The following is a 15643-nucleotide window of genomic DNA, read 5'->3' on the forward strand; positions in this document are numbered from 1 at the left end:
GAAGTGTTAATTGAATGTTCATTTATTCTTCCTGGTCCAATGGTGAGTCTCTTCCTGATAAGAGTTTTAAGTCAGGATTGGCAACTGCATTCGGATAATGGAGCTGCGAAAACGCTTTAATTACCTTTGCAGGTTGCAAATGGCAGTTTTTCCTCCTCGAAATAAAAGACTGAAATGAAAAGGGGGGAACGCTGTTAACTCCTGGAGTCCCCACCAGCCAAGGCTCGGGCTTCTTAGATGGCCTGCTGGTAGCTCTGAAAATGCTTTGGAAAACAGGTCCCCTCGGACTCCGGTAGGAGGATTTGAGGGCTCAGTAGAGTCGGCCCCATCGCCAGGAATGCTGCCGTTCCAAAGACTTTGGAAACGAAATGGGTCAAGGCCAAATGCTGGTGGGTTTGGGGCAGCTTCCACTAAGGGACATGTAGCAGATGCCACGAGGGTAGGTCCCGGAACGCCTCTTTGGAGAGGTGGTTGGCTGTGAGGACGGATACGTTGTCCACTCTCCCAGGAGGTTGCTTTTGGATCCGTTTCCTTCACTCTTTCTTTGGCTTATGGTGAGAATGATGACGTCAGTGGCACAATGGGCGGCGCCAATGCTATCAAAGAAAACTAAAGGCATCGGACCCCAACCCTTTCTGTGAGGTCTTCATTCAAAATCTTAAGCTCAACAGCCGAGTTTTTGCCGAGGGACTTCTGGATGAGTGATTTTCTAGTCGTGATCTGACCAAATGTGACATGGAAAGCATGCTGAGAGATCCGGGGGCAGAAGGGGAAACATGGTGGATCCAGAGTCAGGACGACCCGGTTAAGAACCCCATTTCAGAAACTTCCCCCCTCCATGACCCTGGGCAACCCAATGAGCGTTTCTGGACCTCCACTTCCTCATGGACTTAAACCTAGTGCTGTGGAGATGGTCTCCAGCGTCCCTTCATAGCCCGCCTCTGTATAATCATCAAAGGAGAGGAGCCCCATGAAAAGGAGCTCTCTGCCACTCCAGCATCCTCGGCTGCCCAACTCAAGGCAGGCGGAGGATGCGTTTGTGGGGCCCTTCGCTGGGCAGCTCGTGAAAACACTGAGATGAGCATCACGCCATCTTTTTAGTGGAAATCGCTAGCATCCTATTGAGCTGGCAGCAGTTCACGTAGGAGCCCTAAATGCCAACACGAGGGACTATGCGCTCTTCTCTTCTCCTTTCAGGTGGCTGGCTCACCCTCTTGGCCATCACGGTTCCCTTGGGAGCGGCGGCGTGCCCCCCGTCCTGCTCAGCGTGTTCCCGAGATGTCACTCTCTGTCAGAGGCTGACATATATACCAGGTAATGGAAGGAGTGACCAGGTGGTCCGCGCCTGGCCCTGCCCTTAACTGTACCCACTGCTCCCTGGCATGGTCCACAGGGCAGCAGCACCTAAGAGCCGCCCTTCCTCTTGGATACCTGAAGCCACCCATGACTGGAGTCCCCAGCACAACGACCTTCTTTAGTTTGATAACCTTCAAAGATGATTCGGAACCTTTGTTGTTGAAAATTCAAAAGGGATCAGTGAGGGGGTTCCATGGAGGGAATGCTGGGCCCTATGACGGGAGGTCCTGGGTTCAAATCTGCCTCCGACACTTCCTAGCTGTGTGACTCTGGGTAAGTTACTTTACCCCCATCTGCTTTTCTGACTTGAAACCAATAAATAGTATTGATCCCAACGTGGAAGGTAAGGGTTTATATCTATAATATGATTATATATTATTCTATCATATAAATTATGTATTAAATTATATATAATATAACATATATATACACGTAAAGAAGAAAAGAAAACGAACAGGGTCCTCGCATGCAGAACCCTTTCAAGAGAGGTGAATGAGGCAGAGGATGTGGCTCTCGTTGGTGCCCAGCGTTCCGCTGAGTTCAGGGGCCCAGCAGAGCCGGCCAGGGAGATGCCAGCCCTGGCATAGCTGGTCTTTGCCTCCTTTCTTCGTCCCTGGGAGGGATGAGCCCTGCCTTCCTAACACGACCCACGGCTCTGCTCATCGGCAGCGGCTTGGAAAAGTCAACAGTGTCACAAGGCACCTCCCGAAGAAATGTAGACAATGAGATTTGCAGAGAGGAGGCTGGCCATCGAGCCAGCGAATGGCAAGTTGGAGGCCGAGATGGGGGCGAGAGGAAGCTCCCAAGCAGGCTTCATGACAAGACGAGAGGCAGCTTTGAGGCCAGGTAGTGGAGGCTCCAACTTCTCCCCGTTAGCCCTTTTCACCCTAGCTTGCCCTGGAGGGGATTCCCTGGGGAGGGGGGGCCTGACTGATGGGGGGGGCAAAGGCCCCTCCCTCATTCCCCGGCATGCCTCCTCCTCTCCAAGACGGCACGCAGGGGAGCAGGCGATTGCAGGGAAACAAAGTCTCCCGTCAATGGCTTGTTGGGGAAGCTGCCCTCTGGTGGCCAGCAAGGACTGCCCATAGCTTGCTGACTTAGTGCTAACAAATCCCCGAGGCTGGAAGGACCCGGGAAAGCAGACTCGGCTCTCCCATACCGGGAGGGAGTTGAAACCAGAGGATTCCTCCAAAGCGTCCCTAAGTGATCCCTCCGCTGAAAGGAGCCCACGTGGGTACACAAGGTCCGTTACAGCCGTCAGAAGCGCTGCCCCCCCCCCCCCAGCTGAAGTCAGGACCCCAGCGGGGCCCCCTGGACCTGCCCAGGGGTGCCGGCAGCTAGATGAGGTGAGCAATGGCTCCTCGTGCTAATGCTCTCTGGCTGGTGAACGGCTTTGGCCCCTACGGCCAAGCTGCGATCCCTGGAAGAGACCGATGGCAGCTTCCTGCCATTTCCTCTTGGAAGCCCCCAGCACCACCTGCCGCAGGACCGTGGATTTCCTTGAGTGACCAGGAGACCAGGACGGCCCACGGACAGAGGCGGTGGGTCCTCGGGCCTAAGGAGGTGCCCACACGCTGCCCAGTCCTGGCCCCAGACGGCCACCATCCCCTTAATCCACGTTGTGGGGGGAATCCATAGGAAGTCTCTGTCTCAAGGACAGCCTGGCGCCGGGAGTAGGTTAGAGAGGGCTTCTGAGGAGGGAAAGCTGGCCAGGCACAGGGCAGCCTCAGCCGGCCATAAACACTATTTTTTCGTCCCCATCAAACAAACAACGGGAGAGGCCATTAGCTGGGCTTTGGGAGCAGGAAGGGGTAAAACCTGTGTTCATGTGACTCCCCTCGGAGATGATCCCTCTGAGGATCAATTTTCTCATCTGGAAAATGGGTATAACAAGAGCCCGGAGCTCAGCAGGCCTTCTTTCAAATGGAATCAGGAGGCCACTCTCTGCCTTGAAGCCCGGCAGGCTGTGAGCGAGCGTTCTGAGAGGGACCTTCTTAACAGGCGCGGATTCTTTTGGACCCTCAACAGTGCGAGCGGGCAGCGCGATTTGGCCCCAGCTGAGGTCTGGCCCCGGCCAGGAGCCGCGGGGATTGGGTGGGGGTGGCTGTGACATCTCACGTGTCCCCTCTCCTCCTCTCCCCCCAGAGGCTCCAGCCAGCACCCGGGCGCTCCTGGTGACGGACGGCTCCCTCGTGACTGTGGCGGCTGCCAATCTGTCGTCGCTGCCGCACGTGGCGGTGCTCACGCTCAGTCGGAACTGCATTGCGGCCATCGAGGCAGACGCCCTGCAGCGGCTGGCGGGGCTTCGGACGCTGCTGCTGGAGCACAACCGCCTGTCCAGCTCCGCCCTGTCCCCGGCCACGTTCGGGGCGCTGCGGCGCCTGCAGGTGCTGGCCCTCAGCCACAACGTGCTGGACAGCGTCCGGGGCGCCTGGTTCCGCGGCACGCCAGGCCTGCTCCGGCTCCTCCTCAATGGGAACCGGCTGGGCGCCCTGACGGAGCGCACGTTCGGTGGCGGCGGGGCGGCGCTGGCCGGCCTGGCCTACCTGGACCTGTCCGACAACGTCATCAGCCACGTCGCGCCGGGGGCCTTCGGGGCGCTGCCCGGCCTGCGGGAGGTGGACCTCTCGGGCAACAGCCTGGCGCACGTCCCCGAGGGCGCGCTGGGCCGGCTCACCCGGGTCCTCCTTGGGAGTCTGGACTGCCCTGAGCAGGGCTGCGCGTGTGCTCTGCGCCCCCCGGACCCCGGTCTAGGGGACTCTCCAGCCGGCTTGGTCGAGGCTCCCACTCGCGGCAGCCGCAGGGCCTGGAAGTGCCAGAGCCCGGCGGGCCCCAGGGTCCGCCGCTTGGAGGCCGACTGCGATCACAAGGCTCCGAACCTGAGGCTGGTGTTTAAGGACAAGATGAGCGCGCAGCCCGGGAGGGAGGCGGCGCAGGTGACCGTCCTGTGCCTCGCAGGTGGGTGGCGGCTGCCCTCGGGCGATATCCCGGAAGGGGCTTCCATAGGGTCGCTGTCCAGGTGCTGGGCGGGAGCTCCAAAGCCCGCGGGCGGCACGCACTGGCGGTGCCACTTCCGGTGTCACCTCACCTCTGTCTGCCTCGGTTTCCTCATATGGTGGGTGGCTCGGGCGCCGATGACTCGGTCTGGGAAGGCTTGACTCCCCAAGTCTCCCGAGGACATCCTGGGCCTTCCCCAAACCCCGTGTGGCCTCCCTCAGAGGGGCGCAGGGCAACTCCCCTCGGGTGTCTGCCAAGGCTCCGAGGCCACGGTTGGTGGTTTCAGCCCTGGGAGGCCTCCGGGGACTATGGCTGGGCAAGGTTGGCAGCAGATGTGCCCAGGGGCAGGGGGCACCCTGAGGGTCACGTGCCTGCCCTTGCCTCCGCCCCAGGGTTGTTGGGAGTTTCCAGTGCAATAGCCTGCTCGAGGGTATTTGGAAGATTTCCGGGCAATTGAGAAATGCCTCCAGCGAGGAGCAAAGTGAGAGCTACCGGCCCAGCCAGACAAGGACTGCAGAGGCCAGTCAGTGAGAGTCAGCTGTAAGGGAGAGTGCCGCCGGGGACATCTGCCTGCGGAGGAAGCACAAAGCCGGGCCAGCCCTGCGGCATCAAGTAGAGACCCGAGCAGAGCCTGGGGAAGCTCCTTCAGAAGGGAGCCTGCCAAGTAGGCCTGGAAGGAAGGGGTGTGGGGTGTGTGTGAGAAGGGAGGGGCTCCAGGGAGGGGGCCACCCAGGCCAAAGGGTCCAGTGTTGGATTTGAGGTTGGCTCTGGCCTTAGATAACTAGTAGATGCCTGAGAAGGTGCCTTCCCCTCAGTTTCCTAATCTGTAAAATGGGAACTCTCACATCACCTGCCTCAAAGAGATGGCTTGAAGTTCAAGTGGGACAATAGAGGAAAAGCATTTGGTAAAAATGAAGGTAAAACAGAAATGTTAATTATTAGGGAAATCGAGGATATGCGCTTCTATTTTTATAACAATTCTATTTCCTGGAGTTGGTACTTTTGGGCCCAGCTGGCTTCAAATTTAATATTATGCAGGGAAATAGGCCTTACGAGGTGATTTCTCAGGGAATCCCCCCTCACACTGAGCCTTAACCAGACTGGAGCCCAAGGGGGTATTTATTCCAGTGGCTTCCCCTGCCCCCCTCATGAGAAGAAAGCACACTTAGGGAAGCCTTTTCTGCTTGGGGGACAGCAGCAGCAGCACTTGGAGCAGTCAGGACCCAGAGCTGGCAGCCTAAGGAGCCTGGCATGGACTCAAGGTATTTGGAGCTTGGGGTGCCAGCCTGGCATTTTCCACTGGACTCAGAGAATCAAATCACAGAATCAGAACAGTAATTGAGTCAGTCAGGAGGCACTTAGCAGCCTGAATGAATCCTCTCAAGAACTTTGGAGGGAACATCTCCAGAGAGAGGAGGCCCATTCTCCTCAGGAATGACTGAGTGTGGAAACCTTGCCTCGGTCCATTTCTTTAATCTCCCGACATCCAGCCTATATTCTATTCTTTGCCATTTTCCTCAATCCACAAATTCATTAACTTCTTTTGGCGTGCTGTGCCTGTCCCAAACCAAGTCCCTTCGCTCTTTCCCTGTGAAAGTCCTTCCAACCCTTCCAGACATGCCGCGTCCCTTTTCTCTCTCACAACCAGGGTCCTGCTCTTCCTCAAGTTCTCTCTCTGACTGGTCCTAGAATGGCACCGTCTGACCCTCTCAGGCCGTCCAGCTCTGGATCTGTGCCAACGTCCTTCTGAAGAAGATAAAGCCTCCAGGACGGATGGGACCAACACATGGCATGGGAAGGAGTGTCCTATGCTCTGGGCAGTAGACCTTTTATCCATGGGAAGGAACAGCATCATCTCCATCATACAGATGAGGAATAGGAAGCTGGCAGAGGTTACGCATGAGCTTTTATGCCACTGTTGACTCGTGATGAGCTTGTGTCTCCAGTGGAATCCCCCAGATTGCAGCCACCCGATCTCTGTCCCCACTACATGGATGACCATGGGCCAGAGGCAGGGGTGGGCGTGGGGAGAGGGCTGTGCAGTGTACGGTTGTTGCCCTCGTGGAGCTAATTAGGGATGGAGACACCGCAGAGCTGTCCACACGAAGCAAGAGTAGCTCAATTCACGGGAGAGAGCTTTCCAAGACAGGGTTGGGTGATGGCTGCAGGAGCAGGAGAGGAACTCTTGTCTCCCTCTCTCCTCTTCCTCCCTCCCCTCCCCGGGCTGCAGTCAAGTCATTGAGGTTTGCAGCAGGAGTGCCTGCCTTGATGTCGACGCCTGTTGAGGACAGCCTTCCTGGCTTGTAGAGGTGGGTTTGGGGTCCTGCCCCTGCCATCGCTCCCAGCTCCGGGACAGGGACAAAGTCACAGATAAAAGCCAAGGCTGCGGATTCGTCCCAGGACCCACCCCACAGGGTCCTGCTCTCTTTACATCGACGTGGACTACCACTGGTGCTGGTCACTCCCCTGTGTGTGGATCCCTGAGAGGCTCAGCCACACAAATGGCCACCATGAAGACGTTAGCAGATACCTACCAGCCAGGAGAGGCAGCCACTAACGGCCCTGGTCAAGCCAAGCCAGGGCTCTCTGCATGTGCTGGTGTATTTGTTCCGCTCCTGAGCACTTCAGCCAGCCAAGAGCGAGTTTTGGTCCAGAGTGCTCCCAATCTGGGTATGTATCACACTTCGTGAATGGCTCTTCCCTCATCTGCCATACTATAACAAATGGGTCTATAATTACTACGTGCCAGGCGCGGTGCTAAGTGACTTACAATTCTTATCTCTTTGGATCCTCACACCAACCCTGGGAGGTAGGGCTTGTTATTTCCTATTTTAGACACATGGAAACTGAGGCAAATGGCAGTTGAGTGATTTCCTCACGGTCACACAGCTAGTAAGTATATGAGGTTGGATTTGAATTCAGGTCTTCCTGACTCCAGCCCTAGGATTTTTTCTCTGCTCTGCACCATTTAGCCATCCTCCATTTAAGTTCCTGGAACAATGGAGTCAGTGTATTGGGCTTGGGTTCAAATCCCATACCTATCACTTTTTCACCATTGTTTTCTTGGGTAACAACTTTTCTGGTCCGTTTATTAATTTATAAAACGAGGGATTGGCTGAGATGGCTTCTAGGTGATCCTATGATACCAGGAAATGATGGGGGCAGGGAAGGCAGAGGGCCACATAAGCAACAATCATTGATGTTTTCTAATGCACTTGGCAAAGAACTTCAAATGCTTCTCATTTGATCTTCACAATAAACCCCAATTTCCAGATGAGTAAGCTGAGTCCAGGCTAATAAGATGGCATGCTTGAAGTCTCATAGTTACAGAATATCAGAAGCAGGATTAGAACCCAGGCTTCTTCTGACTCCCAGTCCATCACTCTTTTCTTCCATCAAAAGACTCTAGGTGGAAAAGCAGCTGAAGGTAACTCTTCAAGCAATGTCATAGAATTACAGAATTTGAGGGAAGAGGCATCAGGGTAGCATCTACTTCCACCTACACCCGAAAAAGAATGCCCACATTGCACATCTCACGCGTGGGTGGCCAGTCTCTGACTGGAGGGGGGAGAGCCCATGGTCTATCGGGGTATGAATTGTTTCCCCCTGATGTCAAGCCTACAGTGGCCTTTTTGCAACGTCCACCTCAGAATTCCTTCTGCCCTCTGGGGTCCCACCCAACAAGTCCAGGCGTTTCTCTCCAGGAAGACCCTTCCATACTTGGAAGCAGCTAGCCTGGGTGAGGAGCCTGCCTCTTCTTCTGGTCTACTCTCATCGACTCCAATACTCTCTTCTGCCCATGGCCCTCACTGACTTCTTTTTAACAGCTGGGGTCCCTGCCTGTGTAGCCCACCCAGCTGAGGCTTGGAACGCAGAGCAAGCCTTGTACATCCTCGAGATTCTGAAAAGCAGTGGAGACGCCTCCTCCACCGGACACCATCTGCCTTTTTCCAAGGAAGAAGTCCATTGTCTCATGCAGATTCCTAAGAGGAACCTGCCTTCTGAACCTGTGGCTCGGGAGGGACTGCCCGTGCTTGAGGCCTCTTTTCTGAGCCAGAGCCAAGTGAAGAAGGGACAAGTGATGTGCCCCCATCTCCAAAGAGGTAGAAGGCAACTTGAGGCCATTGTTCAAATGAGTCGGGGCCAAAATGGCACCATGGGCAGGCTCTTCAGCACATGATGGGAAATTTGAGGAAAGGGCAAAAGAAAGGACAAATCATGAGCTAATGGGCATGCCAACCACATCAATGCCAACTTCCATGGAATTCAGCTACAATACTACACTAGCTTCCATAATCCTTATGGTAGCCTCTCATGGCCCTGCCCTTGGATCTTCACTTATTCCTTTGAGTGTCAAGAAAGGGTGGCTAATGAAGGCAGCATGTGGGCATGGCAGGCATTTGTTTATAATTGTAGCTCCTCGGCTTTTGTTAGCAAATCTCCCCGATGCAGTCATCCACGAGGAGCCCTCATTAGCCACCAGAGAGCCGTGCACTTCCAGCAGCATGTTAGGATTACTGCTCTTGGAATGACTTCTGAATATTCATAAAGGTCCCTCCTCCATCGAAGAGTCTATCTCAGAAGTGACAGTGGCCCCCAAATGGTGTCTCTTAGCAGCTGGCCTTTGAATGAGGAACCCATCGGAGTGGTGCTTGGATGACTCTCCAAACCCAACCTGCACTTGAAGGCCTTCCCACGTGACTGGACCTGCTGGGTGTGGGGCCCAGCCTTCGAGACCATTAGACACTGGGCTAAGGGTTCCTGATGGATTTTGTGCGGGCACCCGTTGGCCATCGGTCTGTAAAGCCCAGGGATGTCCTCTCAGAATGATGGTTCTCACTGCACAAAAGAAAGTACATGAGATTACAAGGAGATTACACTGAACTAGAGGTAGCAATTTCAAACAAACTCCCAGGCCCTTGGTTGAGAAATCTTGCTTTCAGGGACGCACACTTTAAAAATAATTTCCCTTTTTTAGTCCTCATTGGTGCCACAACACACTTCAAAACGGAATATCTTGGGACGTTTTCCACTAAAACAATGTTTCCACAATATGCTTCACGGCTGAATATTTTGAATCATTTTCCATTAAAACAATGTTCTGATCCATAGAAGCTGACTTTATGTTTATTCCCACAATCAGTACCGTGAGAGACATCAGCTCATAGGATTGAGAGCTCGAAGGCACCTAAGGGAGCGTCTCTAAACCCACGTTCCCACCACTCTTTGGTCTCTGAAAGTCCCTCAACAAACACACGAGGAATCTAAGGAAACAAAAGATGAAGGACGAGTGACCCAGGCCGGACCCAGACATTCCTGTCGAAATATGCTGCTGAGGTCCTGTGCAACCCTAAAATTCAATGGGTCAGCTTTTTCCTTGGGAATGTGAGGGAGGCAATGAGCCTCACGGTCTCCATCATCTCTTCTTGTCTTGGCATCACTAGGTAGTAGGACTCTATATCAAGTGAGGAGGAGCAGGCAAAGAAAGGGAGGAAGGCTTTCAGGCCTGGGGGCTGGCCCAGAGAGGGGAAAGGACAAGTAAGCAAATTGGAACAGTGAGCAAAGTAGTGGGGGGAGCTGAGAATCTGAGCTGAGGAAGGAGAGGAGATCACGCTGGGAAGCAAGGTCTTCTAGCCAAGGCTGGACGCCCACGTGCCCATGAGCCACTTGGCTCTCAGGCTGGGTTTGATCTTTGGGTCTGTGAAGCCCCTGAAAGCATCGACACTGCAAACTTCAGGTTGGGGCAGGATTGTGAAGGGCCTTGGATGTCCTGCCACGGAACTGGGTGGGCTTCATCCCACAGCTGGACCACGATCAGTAGGAAGAACACCATGGAGAATTTTGGAGCAAGAGTCATGAAATGGGGGGAAGGCATGATGGAGCTTTCTTCTTTTGTGAGTGTGAGCATGTAGGTGTGTGTACATGTGTGACCAGTACATGCAAAGGTGTACACACACGTGTGTATGTGTGAATGAAACTTGGGCCCGGTGTTGTTTGAGAGTGCACTAAGCAGGGAATATTTCAGTTGTCTGACAGATGGGAATGGAGCTTTAGACCCTGATTGCAGAGGGAAAAGGGAGCATCAAACAGAACAGAAGTCTCCTTGAGAATAATTCAGGCTAAGATCCCTTTAAAGATTTAAAGTGTTATGCAGAAAAGGACTTGATCCTACCCTTGGAATTACTCGGCATCCTTTATTCTTGTTTCCCAAGACACGCAAGAGAAGGTCCGGCAAGGAAGACGAAAGGGTGCTCCTGGTCCCACGGCATTCCCCCTCCAAATCTGGCACAGTTTGGCCAGTGTCCCTCGTGACGTGGGTGCTTGGCTTGCCCCCATGCCCAGTCATGAAGAAGGCAGAGCCTTTTGGAGGCTGCCTTCCAGGCCAGGGTGGGCCCTGTGGATTGAGTGGTTGGTCAGGGTGGCAATGATGGCGGCTCTACGCGCATTAGCCCTGGTGTAACTGCTCTGTCGCCATTGCTCTCTCGAGCAATTCAGACATTTCTTCTCACAATGCTGAACTTGACTTGTTCCTTTATTTGTCGCAGGAGCCGTTGCTTTCACTTGCCTAATTTTAGCCATTTTCACCTGGAAACTCCAACAAGGCAGACCCAAAGGACCCGCCTCAGAAGGCCCGTGTGGCAGAGCTCTTGGTGCATGCCTGTGCGCTCACGAGCTAAGAAACGACGTCATTCAGGGATACTGTAACTGCTGCTTAGCTCACGAAAACGAGATCCAGGTGATGTCCGTTGTGGGCTCGAGAAAGGAAAGGCCGCTTTTACGGGAAAACGGCCCTCCGGCAATGCTAGAAAGCGTCTCAGAGTCAACAGGCCTCAGAGCATCCTTCAGAAGCCTTCCACAGGGGAAGGGATGTACGCCACGCAATGGCTCCTTCTCAGGCTTCAACTGGGTGCAGCCGGGCCTTCCAGAGCCTTCTGGGAACATGGTGGTCATCGATGAAACCAGCCCATGGACGAGACACTTCCAGAGAAGTGGGGGGAAGCTGAGGCTTTCGGAACCAGGAGGGATCCAGACAAATACATTCGAATGGAGCTCTAGAAGGACAATGGGTGAGTCAGCTCATCTTGTGTGTGAGGGATGCAGGCACGGGAGGGGTGGACGGCCAGAGGGAAGACAATCCAGCATTGTTCTTCAGGGTCTAGGCCTGCTTGGGGGAGGCTGGGGAGGAAAAGGTGATGGCTGGAGCATGTCCAAAAGATGGAGCACATCCAAAAGATGGCACTGGACTTGCCGCGATCCCAGGAAAGAGCCCCAACATCCAATGGGCTTCAATGCCAACTGGACAGGCGGACACTGACCCTCCCATTGTAGAAGAACGGACCCTGCACTAGCAGGGAATCGTTCTGGGGAGGGCAGGTGGCCAGGGCAGACCTCTTCCCTTGATGAGCCGTCAGAGGCCTGGGAAAACCCAAAGTGAATTCATTCTCCCAAGCTGGGAGCCAAGTGAGTCTGCGCATGGCGGCTCTCAGTCTGGCACGGACATTTTCAATATTTAGGGGAAGAAAGGATGGACTTCCTTTTGCCCCTGCCCCAGCCCTGCTTTCCCTCCAGAACAGGAGGCCATCTTTTTGGCTCAGGGGGAGGACGCTGGCCGCTGCCATGGAAAGGAGCTCCTTTCGCTGCTTTATGCCCATTTTTGCCAAGCATCACTCACGTCCTCTGCGTGTATGAGGTATGCAGGTGCTGCCCTAAGAAATCCTCCCAAGGCTTTCAGGCCGAAGTGTAGAGTTGGGAGCAACTGGAGGAGAGGGAGGCCGACCACAGGTCCTGTTCACTTCCAGTGGAAGGCTGGGGGGCAGCTATTCTGTTACATCCCCCAGTCCTTGGTTCTTACCACTTCCTGGGGATGGAAGGAAGCACCTGACAAAGAGCCCCATCCGATGGGAGGAGGAAACACTACTACTACCACTAATGCTGCTGCTGCTGCTGCCTCCTTCTCCTTTGGTCTTCCTACCAGCCCTGGCAGGTAGGTGCTCTTTTTATCCCCATTTTCCAGTTGAGACACTTGAGGCAAAGAGATGAAGTGAAGAAACTAGGCTCAGGGTCACGTAGTAAAGTGTAAAGTCTGAGACTGGACGGAATCTTCAGTATTCCCGATTGCATGGAGCTACCCCAATGGGTGCCATTTGGGCAAGAAGCAAGAGCTTTTAGCTTTGAGTGAATTCTCACCTTCTAAAACGACAGCTTTCTGTTGATGGATTGGGATGTTGGCACATATGAAGTATGAACGGAGAGCTGGAGGGCTGCGTCCATCGTGGCCAAGCTGGCAATGGCGCCCTCCTCACTCGACCTCCCCACAGTATATCCTTGAATAATAGAAACAACAGCATCCTCCTGGGTGAAGCCACACTTCTCTCAGCCAGCTCTCTCTCCAAGGGGTTTTTCCTCCATTGTTGGGCATCCTATGACAGTCTGGGGGCAGACATCAGGGCAGACTAAGCCAGGACCCAGATCACAAGATGGTCCCCTTGAGGTCTTCCTGCACAACTTCCTCACCTTCCAGGGGAGGAGACAGACCAAGGGAGGGAGAATGGCGTGTCCTTGGCACACAGGTAGCCACTGACACCGGTAGGATTCCAAAACAGGTTCCAGGAGGCCACGTTGTCCTTCCAAGTTTGAGCTCTTAGCCCTGGAAAGGAGGGGAGGGGAGAGGCAGCCCCTCGATAGGCTGGTTCATAACCCCCAAGGCAATAAGTGCCTTCTGGTCTATAGTTCTCAGGAGAGAGCGGCTGTAAAGCACTGCCCTTGGCGGGCTCCGGAATTCCAGCCCAGAGGGCTCTGTTTCTGACAGTTGAAGAGGTGTCTGGCAGGACCACAGATTAAGAGAGGTCCCTGGCCGGGGCCTCTCCAGGGGAGGTTTCCTGGGTGAGGCCATCCAGTGATGGGCAAACGTCATCACGAAGGCCTGACGTCGTCCCCCAAGTTCTTTCCTGTCTATTTGGTTGAGAATTAGCGACAGCATTCCCTGGAACGTGCCAGGAGCAAAGCCATCTTCTCCAGTGCCGTTTACACGGGGTGACTAAACATCTGTTCAGTTGGTGTAATAGAACGCCACCGTGTGCTAAACGCTTGTGTTTATCATTCGGCAGATATGGGCAGTGACACACTGAAGGGAAGAGGCTCGACGCCCACCTCAGCCTTGGCGAGAGAAAGCCTTGAAACCCATTTAACAAATGAGTTGTGGCAGCCTCCAACAGGAGCCCGAGACTACGGCTTTCAGCCTCACCAACAGAGACACTTGATTACAAGCTCATCAGCCAAGCCGCGCAGGCCCGGGGAGGACGGCGTCCCCCCAAGCCCCCGCTCCAAGTGCCACGGTCCTTGTGGGCTGCCAGGGCGGAGCAAGCTCATGGATCTGCCCCCACACAGCTCCCTCATCTGTAAAGATGCTTCTCGCGCCCCGTCGCAAGACTGTCCGAATGAAAGGAGACCCAGTCACGGGGAACACCGGAGGTCCCAGGGAGACCCGAGCGGAGGGAGCGGCATGGCCAAGGACCTTCTCATGGGTGAGGGCAGTGTGGGATTATCACCCAGAGGCCAGAAAGCACGAGTCCGAAAGAGAGTTAGCTTCCGCCTCCCAGACCTGGAAGAAGAAAAGGGCTCAGCTCCGCTCCTGCCTGACTCAAGGGACGCGGGAGCTCCTTGGAGACCACAGCACGATCCACACCACCAAGGAAGCAGCTGCCATGGAGAAGAGCGAAGCAGGATGCAGGAAGGGACAAAGGGCGGAAAAGGCTCCTCAGATTCACACTTTCCAGAAAATGACAGGACCAAAGTCTCCTACCCAAAGAGGAAAGTGAAAGGGCAGAACTTGAACATTAAATTAAATCTGCATCCCTTTAGGAAATCAAGAATCCACCCAGAGAAGCAGCCTGACAGAGAGAAGTCCTTAAAGCCAGGCCACAAAGTCACTCACCACAGAACACCCCAAGTGTCTGAGGTAGAAGCAGCAAGCAAGGAAAGGCGAATGAAGCTTCCCCTTCAGCAGGCAGAGAGCAGAGGGCACCCCAAAACACTGATCCCCAAGCCTCTTAGCAAGCAGGTCTCGGGTAGAAGCCAAAGGACCAAAAATGTAGCTCGGATGGTGTCTGGAGTCAGTAGGAGTGGTGGGGACCACGCCGGCCATGCCCCCGCTCACATTCCTGGAGAAGGCAGTGAGGACACCCTCCCATTTCCTGCATCTCCAGGCATTCCTCAGTCACTACCAAAGGAGGGGGCGGAACGTGCTCTTATTCCGCCATCTTCAGTGGTCAACTATCCATCAGGTACTGGACAAGATCACTCCAAGCCGCAGCATTTCCAGGGGGGTGCTGACCAAGCGACACCAGAGACCCCTGAGGCTGGGGAGCGCCAGGAAGTTGGGGAGTGCCAGGAAGTTGGGGAGCGCCACGAGGTTGGGGAGCACCATGAGGTTGGGGAGCACCTCGAGGTTGGGGAGCACCATGAGGTTGGGGAGCACCACGAGGTTGGGGAGCACCACGAGGTTGGGGAGTACCATGAGGTTGGGGAGCACCACGAGGTTGGGGAGCACCACGAGGTTGGGGAGCACCATAGGTCACAGCCTATTCTAGTCCCCAAAGAGAGTGCTGACCCTTCCACCCCCAGGGATGAAATACAGCTGGTATGTGATGACAAGCTCGACACCAATCCAAAGGATTTGAACCCCGAGGGAACTTTGCCATCTAAGCTCCAGCGTTCTTGTCATCCACAGTGGGGAACCCACAGCATCACCCAATGGTCGCCCCAGACAATAAAGTGTTGCACGACAACGGACGGGTCCAAACCCGGCCACAAAAAGGTTTCTAGAGTGGAGCCTCCTGGCTCTCCCCTCAGTCCTCAGACCCCAACGGACAGCAACAGAACATCTGTGGAAGCCAATTTCATTCCACACGGAAACAGCCTCAAGTTTTCCAGTGATCTCAAGAGCCCCGTTCTGGGCACTGCAGCCAAGGGGCGGCACCCAGCTGGGGAGACTGAAAAAGGACCGGACGGCGCAAAGGGACTAGCCAGAGATGACTGCAACGAAGCCCCCACAGAGAAAGGAGGAATGGAAGAAACGAGGGAAAGAGCCGGCGGTGGGACGGGCGCCGAAGCTAAAGAGACCATCCTGGGGAGCAGCTCCGAAGGGACTCCCCAAAGCCAGGAAAATGGAAAAGCGCACCTGCAGGCCTTCCGGGGAGCCAAGCAGCAGCAGGAGAGCCAAATGGGGCATCTCCGGGGGGAAACTGATCCCCACACGAGGGGCGAGGATGGAGGAAGTTGGAGCTGCCCA

General features: G+C 54.8%; 2 protein-coding genes across 5 annotated transcripts in view; one reads left to right on the top strand and one right to left on the bottom strand.

Moving 5' to 3' along the window:
* TNNI3K (TNNI3 interacting kinase) overlaps nt 1–15643 on the bottom strand; it is a 248625-nt gene that overhangs the window by 35008 nt on the left and 197974 nt on the right.
* Nucleotides 13024–15643, top strand: part of LRRC53 (leucine rich repeat containing 53) — a 2841-nt gene continuing 221 nt past the window's right edge. The window contains exon 1 of the mRNA XM_056814922.1: nt 13024–15643. This exon is cut by the window's right edge and continues 221 nt beyond it. Coding sequence (XP_056670900.1) covers nt 13463–15643 — 2181 coding nt within the window. The 5' untranslated portion in view covers nt 13024–13462.

The sequence above is a fragment of the Monodelphis domestica genome, chromosome 2 (assembly GCF_027887165.1).
Source record: "Monodelphis domestica isolate mMonDom1 chromosome 2, mMonDom1.pri, whole genome shotgun sequence".
Lineage (NCBI taxonomy): Eukaryota > Metazoa > Chordata > Mammalia > Didelphimorphia > Didelphidae > Monodelphis > Monodelphis domestica.